The sequence below is a fragment of the Dama dama genome, chromosome 17 (assembly GCF_033118175.1).
Source record: "Dama dama isolate Ldn47 chromosome 17, ASM3311817v1, whole genome shotgun sequence".
NCBI classification, from domain to species: domain Eukaryota; kingdom Metazoa; phylum Chordata; class Mammalia; order Artiodactyla; family Cervidae; genus Dama; species Dama dama.
The window spans coordinates 63,739,647-63,761,432 of NC_083697.1; the positions used below are offsets into that span (position 1 = coordinate 63,739,647).

The 21,786-nt window shown below is 39.0% G+C and overlaps 1 protein-coding gene across 2 annotated transcripts in view; it reads left to right on the top strand.

The window, feature by feature from the left end:
- The first annotated feature begins 11,630 nt into the window (after positions 1-11,630).
- The window catches only part of NSUN7 (NOP2/Sun RNA methyltransferase family member 7), a 38,782-nt gene continuing 28,626 nt past the window's right edge, over positions 11,631-21,786 (top strand). The window contains exons 1-3 of one of the 2 annotated variants that reach the window (XM_061164654.1): positions 11,631-12,140; positions 12,284-12,682; positions 21,431-21,489. In XM_061164654.1, coding sequence (XP_061020637.1) covers positions 12,373-12,682; positions 21,431-21,489 — 369 coding nt within the window. In that variant the 5' untranslated portion in view covers positions 11,631-12,140; positions 12,284-12,372. Of the gene's footprint in view, positions 12,683-21,430; positions 21,490-21,786 lie in introns of both variants that reach the window. The other variant, XM_061164655.1, reaches the window with a different exon arrangement.

The following is a 21,786-nucleotide window of genomic DNA, read 5'->3' on the forward strand; positions in this document are numbered from 1 at the left end:
TGCCATGGCTGCTCCTCAGGTCCCTGCCTTCTGCCTAGAGTCCTCTCTGTTCTAGAAACATGAGTTTCTTCCACTCTGATCTCATGAAACTTGGATCCGTATGAGTTAACTATTTTAAAACTTGTTGTACATACAATGTTTTACTATTCCCATTTAAAGCCTGTCTTTTAAGAACTGTTTTAGATGTTTTGTTTTCAGAAATATGTAATGAAAAATAACAGTGAAAATATAATAAATGTTAATGTAAAGGAAACATGCATCTTATATTATTTGTAGGAATGATTTGAAGCCTAGATGAAGGGTCCCTTCCTCAAAAGAAGATTTTGAGGAATCTTCTAGTGGATTTATTTTTTCCAGGTCCCTGGGGGCACAGCCAACATGAGACCAGTGGGTCCAAGACTTGCCCAACTCACACAGGAAGTGTGCTAGAAGTCTCATTTACTTCTGGTTCAGCCTGACCCTAAGAGTGTAACCCTTTGGGCTCTCAGCCTACTGTGGGAATGGTCTCTTACTAGACTTTGCATCTTCTGTAAACCCAGTGCTTTCATTTCTGACCTCCTCATCAATCAAAGCCACCTCAATGAAGTTTCAGATTTGCTGGGATCAACAAATGCTCTCAGAGTAAAAGCAGATTCTGTATTCTGATCACCTTTATTGGTTCCTGCGTTAGCTTTAGCTTTAGTCTTTTGATTCTTGACTATTTTGAAGTATCCAGTTACTGTTTTCGTATTTTTCCAGAAATTTTTTTTTCCCATGAGAACACTGATCTGAAAAACCTTGCCCACCATTACAGGAAATGAAAATTCACCCACACCCACCCAAACTCTTTAAGGAGGAAATAGAACCAGAGGAAACCAAACAGAGTCTATGAAAAGCAGCAGGTCCTTCCAAGTGTATTGTATGGGACTGTGCAGAGCAGAAAGGTGAGAAGTGAGGGGACCACAGACCACAAAGCGAGTGTATGGAATTGTGCTGAAGGAAGACGAGGGGCTCCTAGAAGCCTCTGGGCACAAGAGAATTTTAAATAGTGAAGATTATTTATCTAAACTTTTAAAAAATAGTGACAAATTTAAATGAGCTACTATAGACCCCCTTAAATGGTTGGGAGAACAAAGAGAAAATTTCTGTTTTGGCTGACTTCTTTCAAACAATAGCATTCTATGGTTGTGCTACAGAAATCACTGCTTTATCAACCTTACATATACTTGTTTACTACAGTTGATTGAGAGAGTGAAAAGGGCGAACACAGAGGGAGGGAGAGAGAGGCAGAGGTACCAAGAGCAAGGCTGTGAAGACACTCATTGTATCAGGAGAATTAGTACCTGTTTCATGAGAGAGAGAGGGGCTGAACGAAGCATTACCTCTGTCCTGTTGAAGCTCATTGTCTAGTGACAGGCGAGAAGAATATATCATCAAAGAATCTGAATACAGTCTAGATCTAATCAAGTTTTATTGAGCATCAGCTAAGTGCCAGATGATTTCTAAGAAAGGAAAAAAGCAACCCCTGACATCCAACAATTGTCCTTAAACTTTTAGCTAGACTTGCGTGTGCTCAGAAGCTGGCCTGGAGCTCATTGCTAGGTCAAGTTATTCTCCTTTGGATATATACCACTTCACAAAACACCCAAATCAGTCAAGGTCGCTCTGGGACCATGAGCAAGTGAGACAAAACAAGACAACTTCTTAATTTTGTCTAAGCATGGACAAAAACAAAGTCACTCTACAAGCCACAAGATACCAAATAGCTGTTTTCCCAGCTCACAGGACTCAGTACTGCTTCTTTACTGTAAGAATTTGGCCTCACTCTACCCTCCCTTATGGGGCTTCCCTGGTGGCTCAGATGGAAAAGAATCCACCGGCAATGTGGGAGACCTGGATTTGATCCCTGGGTTGGGAAGATCCCCTGGAGGAGGGCATGGCAACCCACTCCAGTATTCTTGCCTGGAGAATCCTCATGGACAAAGGAGCCTGGCGGGCGGGCCACAGCCCATGGGTTGGGAAGAGTTGGACATGATTGAGCGACTAAGCACACAGCATCCACCCTCCCTTATAAACAAATTTCAAGTTATCCAGTCATTAATTGTCCCTGCATTCTAACAGCACGCAATCCAGAGGAAACCCTGTTTCATAGGATCTTCCCACAAACCATCCAATCACAGCCCAAATCCTATAATAGGTCCTTTCCTCCCATTGAGAGGCCTCCCTCCAGCCCTGGCATGCATTCTGCCTTACTGCAATGAGTGATAAACCCAGCTTGTCCAACTGCAGGCGTGTTCCTAGCTTTGGCTGGAGGGCATCACCATTTCAAATATATTATATATTATTTAATGTAATGTGCAAAACAAGAGCATAAGCCTGAATTTACAGATGATTTTAAGACTCCTAAAGGTCAATTTAATCCAGAACTACAAACAGAATGAGACAAAACAGGGATTTCAATATAGGCCGTTTGAATGCTTGTCACTATCTCAAATGACTGAAGACAAGATAGTGAGGGAAAAAAGTGTCCAAAACAGACAAAAGACTTTTTTCCCTCACCCTCTTTAACTACTATCTTCATGAAGCAATATCTCCCTCTTGTGATATTTTATAACACGGGTTTTTAATAATTTGAATTTTGCAACTATAGGCAATTATTCATATGCTACCAAGATTTAAGAGAATACATTTTCTAGATATTTTCCCCATAGGCAAAGTAAAATTGAGCCATTCAATTAAAAACTATAGCTTATGAAGAAAGAAATGTCTTTTATTGTCACCTACAATACTTTTTTTCCCTTGAGAGACAATCCTATTGCCTTCTTTTACTTTAAAATAAATGACCTTTCTTAAGATGACTAAGGATCACATAAGATATATTGGTTGTCTCTATGTCAAAGACAGGAGTGAGAGAGACTTTTTACTGAATATTCTCTTGTATTTTTTTAAAAAATTAAAACCATGTGAATAAATTACTAATTAAACACAAATTAAAATGTTAAAGGTCAAAAATAAAATATACATGTATACCCTTTTACTTTTTAAAAGATAAGTGGAACCTGCAGCTGAGGTACTACAGAAAATAAGATGAGTTCTCTTTTGGTTTTCCATTTTTCAGCTGTAATTGACCCAGATTACTTTTCTTAAAAATTTAAAAAATTTTAAGCCACACCATGCCACATTTTAGTTCCCCAACCAGGGATTAAACCCATGTTCCCGCATTGGGAGTGTGGAGTCTTAACCACCAGACCACCAGGGAAGTCCCCTAGATTCTTTTTTTCCCCTAGATTCTTTAAATATGAGACCGCAGCAGCAGGAAAGAAATACACAGACTAGGAAAAACTCAAGTGAAAAATAACAGAGACAGATAAAAATACAACAGAGGAAGACAAACACATCATGCTGGAGCATGTGGATATAGCAATGAATACATTGGCTCAGGCAGTAAAGAATCTGCCTGCAATGCGGGAGATCCAGGTTTGATCCCTGGGTCGGGAAGATCTCCTGGAGAAGGGAACCCACTCCAGTATTCTTGCCTGGAGAATTCCATGGACAAAGGAGCTTATTAGGCTAAAGTTCATGGGGTTGCAAACAGTCAGACATGACTGAGCAACTAACACACACACACATTCCTAAATAATCATACTATCTGGATTTCAAGACAACCTTTTCTGAATCACTTAAAAGAGTATAATTACAAACTTAAAACAAAGTAGTGTTGGAATATGAAGCAAGTACTGCCCTGACATATTTATGCTAAAATAATTATTTGTAGTTTATCTGAAATTCAAATCTAACCGAAGTGAAAGAAAGTAAAAGTCACTCAGTCGTGTCCGACTCTTTGCGACCCCATGGACTATATAGTCCATGGAATTCTCAAATTTAACTGAGCATTTTGTGAATTATCTGGCAACTCTATTCTTCAAAAAAAATCAGACAGCTCATCAATTTACCAGCAGATGGCTCCCTAAATCTAGTTTTAAATAGTACACTCAACCCTAGTGAGGAGTCATTGTTTTAGGGTTTTTCTTGTTATGAGTGTTTACTCGTTTGATTGGTCTGTTGTGGGTGGGTTATTTTGTTGGGGGGTGGGGATATGGGAATTTTTACTTAGTTATATGAAAACATAAAATATCCCTTCCAGCCATTTCATATGATTCTTCATAATCCTTAACTTTAGAATTAAAATGAAAAAAAATTCATTTTTAATATCTTTCTTTTATATTTGCTCAAGCATTTAAACGCTAAGGTGATATATACAATTTCAGTGTAAAGTGACTCTGACATTTCACAAAGGAATTTCATGCCAATTAAATTATGTATCCTGAGCTTTAGGGCAAAGATCTCCATGAAAACTAAACTTTTACCTCTTTCATGCAGTCTGATTTGCTAGAATATTCTAGCATTGAGTCTCTCTGGATTCCTCCATGGTTCAGTGGTAAAGAATCCACCTGCAATGCAGGAGATGTGGATTCAATCTCTGCATCAGGAAGATCCCCTGGAGAAGAAAATGGCAACACACTCCAATATTCTTGCCTGGAAAATCCCATGGGTAGAGGAACCCATGGATAAAGAAAGCTGAGCGCCAAAGAATTGATGCTTTTGAACTGTGGTGTTGGAGAAGACTCTTGAGAGTCTCTTGGACTGCAAGGAAGATCCAGCCAGTCCATCCTAAAGGAAATCAGTTCTGAATATTCATTGGAAGGACTGATGCTGAAGCTGAAACTCCAAAACTTTGGCCACCTGATGTGAAGGACTGACTCATTGGTAAAGACCTGGATGCTGGAAAAGACTGAAGGCAGGAGGAGAAGAGGGTGACAGAGGATGAGATGGTTGGATGGCATCACCGACGCGATGGGCATGAGTTTGAGTAGGCTCTGGGAGTTGGTGATGGACAGCGAAGCCTGGTGTGCTGCAGTCCATGGAGTCGCAAAGAGTCAAGACATGACTGAGCAACAGAACTGAATTGAACTGAGAGGAGCCTGGTGGGCCACAGTCCATGGAGTTGCACTGAGGCACGAGCTGTTTTTTTAATTTATTTATACGTTAAAAAAAATTTGAAGTGTAGTTGATATATAAGTTACATGTGTACAATGTAGTGATTCACAATTTTAAAAGGTTATATTTCACTTAATGAAAGTTGTTCAGCCGTGTTCAACTTGCAACCCCATGGACTATACAGTTAATGGAATTCTTCAGGCCAGAATACTGAAGTGGATAGCCTTTCCCTTCTCCAGGGGATCTTCCCAACCCAGGGGTCGAACCCAGGTCTCTCTCATTGCAGGCAGATTCTTTACCAGCTGAGCCACAATGAAAGCTCAGGAATACTGGTATGGGGCAGCCTATCCCTTCTCCAATGGATCTTCCCGACCCAGGAATCAAACCAGGGTCTCCTGCATTCCAGGATTCTTTACCAACTGAGCTATCAGGGAAGTATATTCCATTTATAATTATCATAAAATGTTAACTATGTTTTCCATGTTGCATAATATATCCTTGTAGTTTATTTTATATGTAATAGTTGATACCACTTCATACATGCTGTACTGTGACCCAAAATACATATCCAATGCTCCCAATGAAATCATTGATTCAATGGAATTTTTTGACATGCCACAAATTTACTAACATTTTGCAAATGCCAGAGTGTATTGATATATTCAAGTATGTTTTCTAAGAAGAACATATTATAGAAACAACTGTTATCTTAAAGTCTATTTTGTTTGATAATAGTATAGCCAGTCTCTGAGGCTCTCTTGGTTCTATTTTGCAAGGCTAGTTTCCATCCTTTCACTTTCAGTCCATTTGAATCTTTGAATCTAAACATGTCTTTTGCGGCCAGCTTATAGTTGGACTTTTAAATCCATTTTACTAACCCCTTTACATTTAATGTAAATACAGATTAGGTAGAATTTATATCAACCATTTTTATATTTGTTTTCTATATGTTGTATATCTTCGTTCTTTTATCCTTCCATTTCTGCACTTTTTGTCAAAATAAACTTTTAAATGGATATTTTAAATAGATATTAAGTAAATATTCAAATAGATATGTAAATATCTTTCCCCTATAAGCTGCCAATCTTTTCAGTCTCAATAAATCCTTCCCCACTCACTTTTTTCTTAGTAAATAAATCACAGACTTGAGCATGCATGCATTCCAAGTTGCTTCAGTCATGTCCAACTCTTTGTGACCCCAAGGATTGCAGCCCACCAGGCTCCTCTGGCCATGGGATTCTCCAGGCAAGAACACTGGAGCCGGTGGCATGCCCTCCTCCAGGGGATCTTCCCAACCCAGATATTGAACCTGTGTCTCCTGTGGCTCCTGCAGGCGAATTCTTTACCTCTTAGCCACCAGGGAAGCCTGATTTGAACATGTCAAAGAACAAATAGAAAGATGAAGAGATTTGCCTAGGATTACGCAACTCAACGGCAACTCACTCCAGAATTTTTGCCTGGAAAATCCCATGGACAGAGGAGCCTGGAGGGCTACAGTCCATAGGGTTGTAAAGAGTTGGACACGACTGAGTGACTGAACACACACACACATTAAGACTAAAATCAGGTCTTCTGCTGACTCTGGTTTCAAAGTCCCACTACCACTATGCCATTGCTGCTGCTGCTGCTAAGTCACTTTAGACGTGTCCGACTCTGCGCGACCCCATAGACGGCAGCCCACCAGGCTCCCCCGTCCCTGGGATTCTCCAGGCAAGAACGCTGTGCCATTAGATCCTTCTAATTCTTTTTTGATCAATTTCAAATTACTTGCATTTTCTTCCTCTTATTTCAGAGACAGCACTGTTTCTCTAATTCTTGAACTCAAATCTCTTAATATGGTATTTCCCCAAGTATGGGGCCAGTACCATCAAAAGTACGAGAAATGACTTGAAGGGATATGCCAATCTAGTGTTGAAAAACACACACACAACGAGAAAGTTGCTTTATCCAATTCTCTTTTATTCCCTCTGTCAAGGAGAAAAGTGTCATTTATACTAGTGTTTAACACCCTGCTAACATTGCCCATCTTCCTTTTTCTTCTCTTTCTTCTTTTTTCTATTAAGGCACATAGGCTTAGTTGCTCTGTGGCATGTGGGATCCTCCTGGATCACAGATTGAACCCCTGTCTCCTGCACTGGCAGGAAGATTCTTTACCACTGAGTCGCCTAGAAGCCCACCCATTTTCCTTTTTAACCAAGAACAGTCAACCTCAAGCCGGGAGCTTTGGTACAACCATTTCTAACCAGAATTTAATAGTGTTATTTTGCTTTTGTTGTAGTTATTTTCATTTATGGCAAATGATCATGATTTTCCATGTACAAGTTTTCTATTTAAGAAAAGCCATGATTCTGAGTTAAAATAAAATACTGGGTAAGTAATATAAATGGTAGTATATGAATATGTAAAAATAATTCATGAATATGGTGTTTGAACGACTAACTCTGGGAAACTACTGTATGCCTGAAATTTATTACAATGGTTGTCTGTTGTAACCCTTGTTTCTCTTGGGCCACAAGAACAATCAAGGGCTAGGGTTACAAGTCTCCCGAATCCTCTTTTCCTCTTGCATCTTAGGTAACAAACTCCTCCTTAGTTGCTGTTGTCATTTTTGGCTTCTAAATCTCAAAGTTATTCCTAATGGCACTTTTGCTCAATTGGACTTTTGTTCTTTTTCACTTGCCTACCCTTCAATATTCTTTGCTCCATCTCACTCTTCTGCTGCTTTCAAATTAAGGAAGATTTCCCCATCCCTTTGCAAACGGTTATGGCTCTTCTGGTTAATCTTTGACTGTCTCGGAGTAAAGAACCCACAATCATATTTTGATTTTTCCCAGAGGGATCTTTGCATTTCCTTTTCAAGTTGCTTGGGACAAGTTTCCATAAGGACTAGGAAAGGAAACACTTGAATAATGCAAAGTATTCCTTCACATTGACACTCACACAGCATCAGAGGATTGATACTCTTTACCTCAGAGTGAGTTTCCTGTCTTCTTGGGTTATCTATCCCTCCTCCCTCCTCTGGAATGGGCTATTTCAGTATCTATCAGCTCTAAAGTTCAGAGTTGGGAAAAGCTTAGGTCCAGGCTGGAACACTAGATAGCTGTGTCAAATAAAAAAGAGTAAGGGAAAGAATTATTGTACAAAAAAAAAAAAAAAAATCAGTAATACTATTTCTCAGTAGCCATAATGATAAATTGTGCTGTAATGTTTAAGAACATAAGTTAAAATTCTTTGTTTGATACACTTTTTACATTTCTATAACAAGTTGCAGTGGAACTGAGCACAACTTTTTATGCCCAGATCAAACTGAAGCAAGTGAGCAAATGTGTTTGTTTTTATTTATTTTAACTAAAGGATAATTGCTTTACAATATTGTGCTGATTTCTGCCATACATCAACATGACTCAACCATGGGTATATTATCGGATATTAACGCATATATATGGAATCTAGAAAGATGGTATGGATGGACCTATTTGCAGGGCAGCAAAGGAGATGCAGACATTGAGCAAATGTTTTTTGAATACCTACTTGACTAACATACAGAAGCTGCTCTGATTCAAATACAAGGAATGTTAATTTACAAATATTTAAAAATACTCTACCCCCTAGGGAAAGAAAATCACTCCTTTAAGTTCCTTTTGCAGAAAGCTCCAGGTAACTAACCTTTAATTTTCTACATCATCTCTGACTTAATGTTCTGATCATATTACAGAGTGCAATTTAAACAAAGGCTGGATTTTTTCATACTCGCTTTCACAACAGCTGAATCCACATACCTATCTCTCTGGTTACTTTTGTAGAGTGCTCACTGAGATTTGATATGCTTCCCTCTAGTCCTCCCCTCCAATACTTTGTGTCCACAATGAGCCCATAAACCAGGAGTGAAAGCTAAGGAGGCAGGATTAGAGTAAATAGTAACCACGAATTCACTAACCCACAACTGCTGGCCTAAGCTTTACTTTGGGGTTAAGACTCTCCTTAAATCTCATTTTCAACAGTGAGTTGTCACATTGATATATCATTTACACAAACAAACAAAAAACCAAACAAGAGCTACTCAAACTATATTTTGAAAGACAATAGTATTTTAAAATTTATAGATAGCTTTTTATCTCACATTTTCCACAGATCATACTGTGTACTGTGTGATGCATAATAAAATATACCATGACCCCTAAAGACACCTTCATATTTATAATCTATGCATGTGAAAGAGTGATATTTTGCTCTTTCTGGGAATAAAAAGATATAACAAAACTTAAAAGACACAATAAAACTTTTTAGAGTGTGTGTATTGTTTGGGTTGTGCAAGTAAGGATGGCAGAAGAGGGGAGTATAGAGATACACATAAATATATATAATAAAAAATAAAGTATCTCAAAATACAAGTATACATATCCATTAATTTCCTGAGGGTAAGGTCCCCGATCATTCTATACATTTTTTTTTTAACTTTCAGGACTGAGGAAAGTGTGAGGCACATGCTAAGAATTTAATATATATCTGATAAATGAATGAATGAATGCATATATGCATGCACAAAATATTCTGGGAACATAAAGTAGGGGAGACTCCACATTGAGATTAATGGGAGTGAGTGAACTGGTGGGTGATGGGGTCAGGGCAAACAGATTTGTAGAAAATTGCTACCAATAGTTCCCCAATATCCATTCTCCCCTTCTTAACAATAGAGGGGGAAAGGAGGAATTAACTATTGAGCTACTACTTTCCAGACAATCTTGACATACATCATTCCACTAAATACTCACAAACCTCCTCAAAGGCAGCATTATTATTCAGTCCACCTTATAGGTCCAGAAACTGAAGCTGAGGGATGTAAGGACTTGCCTAAGTTTACATAGATAATAAACTTACCAAATGCCAAAGTCTAGCCTTTCCTGTTTAACACATAGCTAACAAAATTTAGAATCTCTTGAGTGACCATACTGATCTTAGTTACATAAATTATGTTTCTTTTCCAGATTGGACCACTTCTACAAAGAAGATGAACCAAATTTGAGATTCTCAACCAGCAGCAAATAAGGTATTTACTCAAGTATATTTACCATACTTCTTGCTGAATTTGGGGCTTGCACTTACAAGATTTTCCTGTGACTTCGATCTCAGTCCAAAATGAAGAACTTCATTCAACTTGCAGGCTTTGGTTTTTGCTTCATATAGAAAATGGAGACCAAGTATCTAGCAGATTTTTCTTTAAGTAGATATTAGCATCTATTTTATTTTCAATAAAATAAAATCTTATTTTTAAAATGATTTCATGATTTTTTTCACTTAAAACTTGAAACGTAATTTGTCAAGTTACACAATCCAGTGCCCATTTCTGCTTTAAAACCTAGAACTTTTCTAAACCAGGCAAGAAATGTGAAGTACATACATGTTACTTTTCATCACATGATCTTTATATATTCATATTTGCATTTGTTCATTGAATCTTACTGTAAGAAAAATTTGAGAGCATACAGAAAAGCTGTAGCTATTACGACTGGCATTTAAGTCATTAGACTATTAGACCTATTGAAGTCTGTTGGAGAAGTTTCAAAGCAGCAACGCAAATGGTACACAGTAGAGGGAAAAAGCAACCTTTTCTTTTTCTCCAGTTTTAGAACATGCACTTTGGAGATAGGTTAACAGGCAATCAATGAAAAGCTTAAGATGCACATAAATTTAAATCTCAGTCATTTGGTTTTTATTCTACAAATTATTTTTCCACTACCTTTAAGACTGAGCCCCGCTGGTTTTTCCTTGGTGAGTTAGGATGCAGACTTCTCTCCAGGACACTCAAAAATTAAAGTAGCCATATTAAAACCCTTTGGGGGAAGCTTATACATATCCCGTTCTATTCAATACTTTCAGGGGTGTGAATTTGTTTGTTTGGAGGCCCATTTCAGCAACATCTTTCTTTGCAGGCAACTCCTGGGAAACGAGGCTGACAAAGATCTTTACACAACTTGCCCTGGAAGGCTTCACCCGTGGCTCGGCGGGTGAAGAATCTGCTTGCAATTTAGGAAAACAGAAGACGGGGTGGGGGATCCATTCCTGGATTGGGAAGACCCCCTGGAGAAGGAAATGGCAACTCACTCCGGTACAGTATTCTAGCCTGGAAAATTCCACGGACAGAGGAGCCTGGAGGGCCACAGTCCATGGGGTCACAGAGAGTCCACCACGACTAAGCGCAGCACAGTCAGTCCTAGAAGGGTCCATCTAATGTGATATCTGTGGTATCTATTGTTCTAAAAAGTGTGGAAATACAGTCGACTCGTCAGTTTTTTTACCTTTTTTTTTTTTCTTCAATAGTTCTACACTGAGCCGTTTTAACATTTCCTGCGTGCCCGCTAACCCGCTAAACTGGGTTCTGTCAGCAACACAAAATTCTTGCTTTCAAGGAGATCACAGGGGACAAGTTGGAGAAGAAGGGTCCCTTGTGATTGATTCTGGGGAAGTCGAGGATCTCCAAGCAGTCCAATTATGCAGGGCCCTTCCACGTGAGGAGGGGCAGGCACAGGTGTCCGGGGTGCGAGAGGAGGAGCAACTCAGGAAAAAAGGAGGCGCCGGCCAAATCCCGCGGGAACTGCCCTCTGGCAGCGTTCCTCCCCCCGCCGCGCCCTTGGTTGCCACGGAGACGCGGGTCCTGGGCCGGCTGACTGCGGCAGACGGGGGAGGCCTACCTTTCCGCGGCCGGAGCCGGCGGGCCCACCAGCCTCGTGCTCCACCCGGCTCAGCTGCCGCCTTCGTGGAGACGACCACGCGGGCGGGCGAAGCCCTGAGGCGCATCCTCCCTCAGGAACCCGAGTGAAGCGAGAGCCGGGGGTCGCGACCCCCCTGCCCCGACCCCGGCGGGTGGGAGAAGCTCATTTGAACCAAACTGCCTGCGCGGACCACCGCGGCAGCCCAGCAGTCCCGGGGCCGCCGAGGGCACCAGCCACCGGTGCCCGAAGTGCTGCCGCGGCTGCCGCGTCTCTGTTCCCAAAGCCCCGGGGAACATCCGCCCTCTGGGGTAAGGGAGGACTCGCGGGAGCCAGTGAAAGGAGCGCCCGAGGGGCCGCAGGTGCGGCTCTTGGGGGAGCGCTGCACCCAAACGGGCCTCCGTTAAGGTCTCGTCGCTTCGGAGGCCATTCGGAGTGGTCTGCACCCCTCTCTCTGTGAGTGTGTGGTGGTTTCCCGGCTCGACGTAAGGGATGCTCGGGGCGGCCGCCGCTTGGTCTCTAGGGCCACACGAGGTGGGTCACCAAATGTGGTCTTGCGGAAATAGTGGTTTAAGCGGGATAATCTTTTGTTTTCACAGAGACGATGCTTGAACAGGGAAAACCATTTCCCGGAACATCTGAACTGTAATTCAAGCTTGAGTTACCTAGGACAGTCAGGGGGGCAAACATGTTTAATTCCGTAAATGAACTGGAGTTTTTGGAAGAAACAACTGCGGAGATCTCCCAACTCTCTTCGCTGGCACTGGCAGGGGACCCAGCATGCAGCGACCACAGCTCAAGTGGTTCACCCGAAAAAACTGGCTATCCGGACTCCGTTTACATTCTGGCAGCGAACATTTTTCAGGGCACTAGACTCGAAAAGTCACCAGAGAAAGCCTTAATAAAGTATGGGAATGAGCCCTTGCCGTCCTCAACCGAATCCAAGGATGAATCCTTTCAGCGTTTGTCCTATGAGTTGGCTTTCAGTGCACTTAAGTGTGAGTAGTACCAGTTTTGACAGCCCTAAAAGAGAATAATGAGAGAATTTGTGAGGTGCATCGAACCTCCTCCTCGCACCCTCACACACATACACCAGCTTTTGTTTTTAGGCTTCTGAATATCTTTGGTCCGTTGCAGATGTCAAGCCTTTAAGGAGAGTTTCCAAAACAATCTCTTTTAGTCAGATATGTTTTCCACTGTAGATTTCCATGTGCTTAGGTGGGTCAAAATTAAGATGATCGTTTTCACTGCCATTTGCTTTGTTTAGTTTTGGAAGCTTGTAAATTTATTCTTCCAAATTTTTGTAGAAATCCCTTTTAATTTGCCTCCAGGATTTGAGGTGTAATATTTCAGATTTCTTCGGTGGTGGATAATTATCAACTTCTGAGTATGGAATTGATTCCAGTACAGAACCAAATATTTTTGCTATGAGAGCAGTCAAAGGGCCTGGAGACAGGTTTTAGTACTAGCTATCAACTGTAATACAGTATAAACTAAAGTTTGTATTGATTTGTATACTGACTGAAAAGAAGTTCCAGAAATGTTTGGAGTGTTAGCAACATGGCTAAAATGATAAAACTTCCTAAAGAGACACCTAGAAAGGGCATTACATGCATCATTTACTTACTGTTAGTACTTTTTGGGCCTTGCACATCCTTGCTCAGAGTTGGTTAACAATTGTTCAGTTGAATTAAAATGTCCCATTAATTACTCAGCTATAAATGTGTGTTTTTGGTTGTCTACAGACATGATGTAGCTCATCTCTGAAGCCAGCAATTTGTCATCACAGAGAACAATTTGTGTGATGTTCAGAGGCAGCTTCTCTCTGAGTTTCATTTCTTTAGTTTCGGCTTGTGATATTTTTCTTAAAAAATCTGTCTTAGCCATTTTTCCCTCCTCCAGTTTAAACTTTCAGATTCTATTTCATCCCTTCCCTCCTCTTCTGTTTTGAAACTTAAAGACCAACCAGAGTGTTGTACTTTAAATCACGAGTCAAATTAACATTTGAAGATTTTCTCCTTGCAACAGTGAGATGCACACTAGGCATCTGTGTCAATTAATTGATGTTTAATGTTAATGCCAAAACTCTATTATAGACAATTTTTTCCTGATAAGAGTACTGAATCTTACCTTTGTGTGTGCTGTGTGTGCTTAATTGCTCAGTCATGTCCAACTCTTTGTGACCCTGTGGACTGTAGCCCACCAGGCTCCTCTGTCCAAGGGATTTTTCAGGCGGGAATACTGGAGTGGATTGCCTTTAGAAATCAGTAATAAAATTATTATTTTATTACTGAAATTATTTATTACTGAGGTTATTCTTTGTAAAATTAATCCATTGATTAGATGGTCATGTTGTAGTAATGTGTATGGTAGATTACTGTTTTCTTTCTCTCAATCTTTATTTCTGTTTTATGAAAGTGTCTTGTGACTGACATGTTTTAAAAACGCAGATCCCAGTTGGATAAATTATTGTCATTTGTTGTTGTTCAGTCACTCAGTTGTGTCCGACTCTTTGCGGCCCCATGGACCACAGTATGCCAGGCTTCCCTGTGCTTCACTATCTCCCGGAGTCTGCTCAAACTCATGTCCATTGAGTCGGTGATGCTGTCCAACCATCTCGACCTCTGTCATCCCCTTCTCCTCCTGGCTTCAGTCTTTCCCAGCATCAGGGTCTTTTCCAGATGAGTTGGCTCTTCACATCAGGTGGCCAAAATATTGGAGCTTTAGCTTCAGCATCAGTCCTTCCAGTGAGTATTCAGGACTGATTTCTTTTAGGATTGACTGGTTTGATCTTGCAGTCCAAGGGGCTCTCAAGAGTCTTTTCCAATACCACAGTTCAAAACCATCAATTCTTCGGCACTCAGCTTTCTTTATAGTCCAACTCTCACATCCATACATGACTATTGGAAAAACCATAGCTTTGACTAGACAGACCTTTGTTGGCAAAGTAATGTCTCTGCTTTTTAATATGCTGTCTAGGTTGGTCATAGCTTTTCTTCCAAGGAGCAAGCATCTTTTAATTTCATGGCTGCAGTCACCATCTGCAGTGATTTTTGAGTGCAAGAAAAAGCCTGTCACTGTTTCCATTGTTTCCCCACCTGTTCACCATGAAGTGATGGGACCGGATGCCATGATTTTGGTTTTTTGAATGTTGATTTTTAAGCCAGCTTTTTCACTCTCTTTCATCTTCATCATAGGGCTTTGTAAACCTACTTTTCCTTGAAATGTTCATTTTTATAAGTTCAGATTCTAAAATGAGATGGCTTTGGTTGTTTAATGATAATAATACCTTGCTTTAAATTATCATCTGAATAATTTCTGAATGTTCATATGGAATAAAGCTAGAATTCCTAAATGTAGTAGATTTCCAAGGTAATTAAGAGCCTGATATTTTGCTTTAAAATATTGGAGGTTTTTATATATTTCACTTTTGTCTTTTGTATTATCAGTGTTCTTTCAGTATTTTCACATGTGATATTTTATAAACTGAACATCTGGCTTTTATAGCATAGGTTCAGGGAATCATGGTTCAGGAAAGAAAACTCAGGATTTCTTCTCCAAGGTTTTATAGGAGCAGTAAAGCTGAAAAGGTTAATGCACAAACTAAAGAGAGCTTGGGTAATGATAATCTTTTTTAATTTTTATGATTTCCAGTTTTATTATTTTCCCTTTTGTTGATGTCCTTTGTGTGTAAGCTCTTTCAAAGCAGAGTGTGTTTTTCTGATAAATTGTTTAAAGGATTCAGAATAATGATTTTTGAAATGATAACCACTATTCTTACTCTGCTAAATAAGACTCAAGGTCAGTTTTCTACTAAAGGTAATGAAGAGTAGTAATGAAGAGTAACCTATTCCTATTGTTTGACTTATGTCAGAGAAGTAGAGTATTAGCAGCTAATTTATTTTTTCAAAGAATCTCTGGATGTTTCAAGGACTACCAAATATTAAAACAGAAGAAAAACTGGCAAAATGATTTCTTAAAAAATAAATCAATGAACAACTCATTAAGAAAAAAAATTGAGGAAGAAGGTATTCCTGAAATTGTTGATCATCGGTTCAGTTCAGTTGCTCAGTTGTGTCTGACTCTTTGCGACCCCATGAATCACAGCACTCCAGGCCTCGCTGTCCATCACCAACTCCCGGAGTTCACCCAAACTCATGTCCGTCGAGTCGGTGATGCCATTCAACCATCTCATCCTCTGTTGTCCCCTTCTCCTCCTGCCCTCAATCTTTCCCAGCATCAGGGTCTTTTCAAATGAGTCAGCTCTTCACATCAGGTGGCCAAAGTATTGGAGTTTCAGCTTCAACATCAGTCCTTGCAAGAACACCCAGGACTGATCTCCTTTAGGAGGGACTGGTTGGATCTCCTTGCAGTCCAAGGGATTCTCAAGAGTCTTCTCCAACACCACAGTTCAAAAGCATCAATTCTTCAATGCTCAGCTTTCTTCACAGTCCAACTCTCACATCCATAGATGACCACTGGAAAAACTAGACAGACCTTTGTTGGCAAAGTAATGTCTCTGCTTTTTAATATGCTGTCCAGGTTGGTCATAACTTTCCTTCCAAGGAGTAAGCATCTTTTAATTTCATGGCTGCAGTCACCATCTGCAGTGATTTTGGAGCCCCCCAAAATAAAGTCTGTTACTATTTCCACTGTTTCCCCATCTATTTGCCTTGAAGTGATGGGACCGGATGCGATGATCTTAGTTTTCTGAATGTTGATCTTATTTCTGGCTTAATTCTTTCTCCAAGCTCTTCAGGTGTATATACTAATTGGTGACCTCTCAGTCCAAGGAATTGGTTGTGTCAGTAATCTGGTCATTTCAGAATCATGTAACCTGTCGGTGAAAAACCTGGCAAATACTTTATGTATGATTGAGTTATGGCTTTGGGAATCACTTAACTGTAGTCACAGATTCCTAAGACCACCCTCAGGTTCAGTGCTTCACTAGAAATACTCACAGAACCCAGCAAAGCTGTTATATTCATAGTTACAGTTTATTACAATGAAAGGATTAAGATTAAGGTCAGCACTGGGAAAATGTACACAGGACAAAGTTTAGAAGAGATCAGGTACAAGCTTTCTATTGTCTTTCTCAGGGAAGTCTTAGGGACAGTACTTAATTCTCCTAGCAACAGTGTTTGACAACATGAATGAAGGTTGTCAAAGTACCCTCCTTCCACGGATACAAAAACCCCATGTGCCTATATAATTATTCCTTTTTAAAATTGAAGTATAGTTGGTGGACAATATCCTGTTAGCTTCAGGTTACAGCTAAATTATCCAGTTACTTATTTTTTCAGATTATATTCCATTAGAGGTTATTACAAGATATTGAATACAGTTTCCTATGCTATACAATAAATTTTGTAACTTATCTATTTTACTTATAGTAGTTAATCCCTGTTACTCCCGTATTCCTAACTTGTCCCTCCTTTCCTCTCTTGCCCCTTTAGTAACCAACGTTTGTTGTCTATGTCTGTGATTCTGTTTCAGTTTTATATATAGATTCATTTGCATTATTTTTAAATTCTACACATAAGCGATAGCTTACTTGTATTTCTCTATCTGACTTCACTAAGTATAGTGTTCTATAGTTCCATCCATGTTGCTGCAAATGGCAGTAACATTCATTCTTTTTTATGACTGAGTAATATTCTGTTGTGTGTATATATACATATGTATACACACAACAATATATATATATATATATATATATATATATATATATATATTCTGCATCTTAAGTCAGTCATCTATTGATGAGCACTTGGGTTCTTTCCATGTCTTGGCTGTTGTAAATAATGCTGCTATGAACATTGGAGTGTGTGTATTTTTTTTTTTTAATGTTAAAAACTTTTATTTATTTGATTGAACTGGGTCTTAGTTTTGGCACGTGGGATCTTTGATCTTTGTTGTGGCATGTGAACTCTTCTTAGTTGTAACATGTGGGATCTAGTTCTCTGACCAGGGCTCAAACCCAGGCCCCTCCCAGGTATTGGGAGCACAGAATCTTAGCCGTTGGACACCAGAGAGGTCCCTGGAGTGCATATATCATCTTGAATTAGAGTTTTTGTCTTTTCTAGATATATACCCAGGAGTGGGATACTGATGATATAGATTTTCTTAAGGAGCCTCCATATGATTTTCCATAATGGCTACAACAATTTGCATTCCCACCAATAGTGTACAAGGGTTCCCTTTTCTCCACACCCTCTCCAGCATTTGTTATGTGTAGACTTTTTTTTTTTTAAATTTATTTATTTGGCTGTGTAGGGTCTTGCTTGCAGCACATGGGCTCTTTTGTTGCTCCTCATAGTACATGGACTTCCTTGCCCTGGGGCATGTAGGATCTTACTTCCCCAACCAGGGATTGAACCCACATCCTCTGCATTGCAAGGCAGATTCTTAACCACTGGGCCACCAGGGAAGTCCATGTGTAGACTTTTTGATGATAGTCATTCTGACTAATGTGAGGTGATATCTCATTGTGGATTTGATTTGCATTTCTGTAATGATTAGTGAAGTTGAGTATCTTTTCGTTGCCTGTTGGCCATCTGTGTATCTTCTTTGGAGAAATGTCTACTTGGGTCTTCCACCCTGTTTTGATTGGATTGTTTGTTTTTTTGCTACCTGTTTTATGAACTCTTTGTTTATTTTTAATATGAAGCCCTTGCTGGTCATTTTTTTACAAATCTTTTCTCCCATTCCATAGGTTGTGTTTTTGTTTGGTGAATGGTTTCCTTTGCTGTACAAATCTTTTGACCAATTAGGTCTGGTTTCTTTTTTTTTTTTGGCCTGGGGAAATTGACCTAAGAAAATATTGCTGCTATTTATGTCCAAAAATGTTTTGTCTTAGTTCTCTTTTAGGAGTTTTATGGTGTCATGTGTGGTATTTAGGTCTTTAGGCCATTTTGAATTTATTTTTATGGATGGTGTGAGGGAGTGCTATAATTTTATTGATAGAAATAGCTGTCCAGTTTTTCTAACACTGCTTGCTGAAGAGGCTGTCTTTTCTCCATTGTATATTCTTGCCTTCTTTGTCAGCTTAGACGAGCTGACCATAGGTATGTGGGTTTTTTTCTGGATTGTCTGTTCCATTCCACTTATCTTTATGTCTGTTTTTGTGCTAATACTAAGCTACTTTGGTTACTGTGGTTTTGTAGTATATTCTGAAATCTGGTAGGGTTATACCTTCAGCTTTGTTCTTTTTTCTTAGGGTTGCTTTGGCAGTTCTGGACCTTTTTTTGTTCCATATACATCTTAGGATTTTTTGTTCTAGTTCTTAAAAAATGTCATGGGTATTTTGATAGGGATTGCATTAAATCTGTGCAGAGCTTTAGGTAGACTGACCACTTACTTTAGCAATACTAATTCTTCCAATACAGGAGCACGGACTATTATTCCATCTCTTTGAATTATCTTCAATTTCCTTTATCAGTGTTTATAATTTTCAGTGTATAGGTCTTTCAACTCCTTGTTTAAGTTTATTCTTAGCTGTTTTTAATGCAATAAATGAGATAACTTTTTTTTTTTAAACTTTCTCTTTCATTGTGTAAAGAACTACAATAGATTTATGTATTTGGCTACCTTGCTGAATTCATTTATTAATTCTAATAGTTTTTGTGTGAAGACTTTAGGGTTCTCCATGTACAGTATCATATTATATCCAAGTAGTGACAGTTCTACTGCATCCCTTCCAATTTGAATACATTTTGCTTTGTTTATTTGGCTGTGTTGGGTCTTTGTTGTGGCATGCAGGGTCTTCATTGAATCATGGGGGTCTTTCGTGTGGCACACAGACTCTCTAGTTGCGGCTCAAAACCTTAGTTGCTCCATGGCATCTGGGATCTTAGTTCCCTGACCAAGGATTGAACCCACGCCCCCTGCACTAGAAGCAGATTCTCAACAACTGGACCATCAGGGAAGTCTTGATTTCATTGTTGAACTGATTGGGTTTTTAGTAGCATGTTGTTTAGTTTCCATATGTTCTTTTTTTTCCAATTTTTCTTTCTGTGATTGATTTCTGGTTTCATAGAATTTTTGTCAGAAAAGCTGCTTGAAATAGTTTCTACCCTTTTAAATTCATGGAGTCTTGTTTTATGACTTAGTATGTGATCTATTCTGATGTTCCATGTGCCCTTGAAAAGAATCTGTCTTCTGATTTTTTTGGATATAGTGTTTTGTAGATATCAGTTAAGTTCAAATGATTATGTCATTTAGAACCTCTGTTACCTTATTGAGTTTTTTCTCTGAATAATCTCTCTATTGATGTCAGTGGGGTGTTAAGGTCCTTTATTATTGTATTATCATCATGGAGTGTTAAGGTCTATTATTATTGTATTATTGTTGGTTTCTCCCTTTATGTCTGTTAGTGTTTCTTTTTAATATCTATTTAGGTGCTTCTCTATTGAAGGCATTTATGTTAACAAGCATGTTATCTTCTTGCATTGATCCCTTTATCATTATATAATGCCCTTCTTTGCTTTTCTTTATGGGCTTTGTTTTAAAATTTATTTTGTCTGATGTGAATATGGCTACCCCTGCTTTCTTATTGTTTCCATTTTCTTGAGCTGTTTATTTTTTATCTCCTCCCTTTTGGTCTGTGTAGGTCTTTCACCCTGAAGTGAGTCTCATGTAGGCAGCATATTGCAGGTTCTTGGTTTGGTTTTGTTTTTCCATTCAATCTGACACTCTCTGTCTTTTGATTGGAGCATTTGTCCATTGACATTTGAGGTAATTATGGATAGGTATGTACTAATTGCCATTTAATCCTTGTCGTTATAACAAATGGAACACTCATGTGCCCTGTGGAGGTTTCAAAATATGTCTGTATGTTTTTACTTATTACCTTTGTAATTATCCCTGTGACCAGAATGCTGTCTCATCCTGGATCTTTACATGGGTAACTCCTTATCATTTGGGTGTTAAAGATTAAGTGTCATCTTATCAGTGTCTTCACTAGTGAGTTTTATCAAATATTTAAATAAGAAGTAACACAAATTTAGTGCAAACTATTCCAGACTAGAAGAAGAGGGGATATTTCCCACAAATTTTATAAAAGCCAACATAACCCCGATACCAACACTGACAAAGATATTATGAAGAGAAAATTATAGGCCAATATCCTTCATGAACATAAGCATAGAACAAAAATCCTAAATAAAATGTTAACAAATTAAATTCAACAGTACATAAAAGGATAAGACATTATTAATTAGATCCTCTTTAATGTTTTTCAAGGATATAAATTAGAGATTGAAATTCCTTTATCACTACCTCAGTTATTCAGATAATGCTCCGTGGACTATGACTCCATGTGGAGCTGGGCTTTCCTGGTGGCTCAGTGGTAACGAATCTACTTAACAAGGCAGGAGATGTGAGTTCGATCCCTCATCTGAGAGATCCTCTGGAGGAGGGCATGCCAACCCACTCCAGTATCCTTGCCCAGGGAAATCCCATGGACTGAGGAGTCTATGGGGTTGCAAAGAGTCAGACACAGCTTAGCAAGTAAACAATAAACAACACCACCACCATGTGGAGCCTGGGTCACAGGGATCTAGGATTCATAAAGATTACAGATATTTCATTATGCCATTGTAATTTGGGTCTTTATCAAGAATTAAGGTTTATTTTGGATATGAAAGTAAAAGTACTTTGCAGTATTGGCTAAAGTGTGTTTTGATTCTAGAGTTTTCATTTTCAGCTTTGGTATTTTCATAACAGACATTTTCTTTGTTTTGTAGATCAAGATATTTTGGAAACTATATTAATAGACAGCTATATCTTCCCAAGTACCACAATAGTAAGTGTATAACTTTTATAAAATTAGCTGTCTCATGAGTGTTATTTAGAAAGTACTAAAAATAAGCCTTGGGATTTAAATAACTAGTTTGTTTAATGCTAAGACATCTTCAAAACACAGCCTTAACTCTTTCCTACTTCTAAGTTTCTAATATAGATCCTACTCCTTTCATTTTGATGAACATGCCAGAAATTGTCCTTTTTGAAAGTCTTATTTTTTACTGAATTTTTTTTTCTAGTTTGCAGTCCTTTTCTGTCTCCCAGTTTAATCAGATGATGTGAAAATAGTCTACTGCTC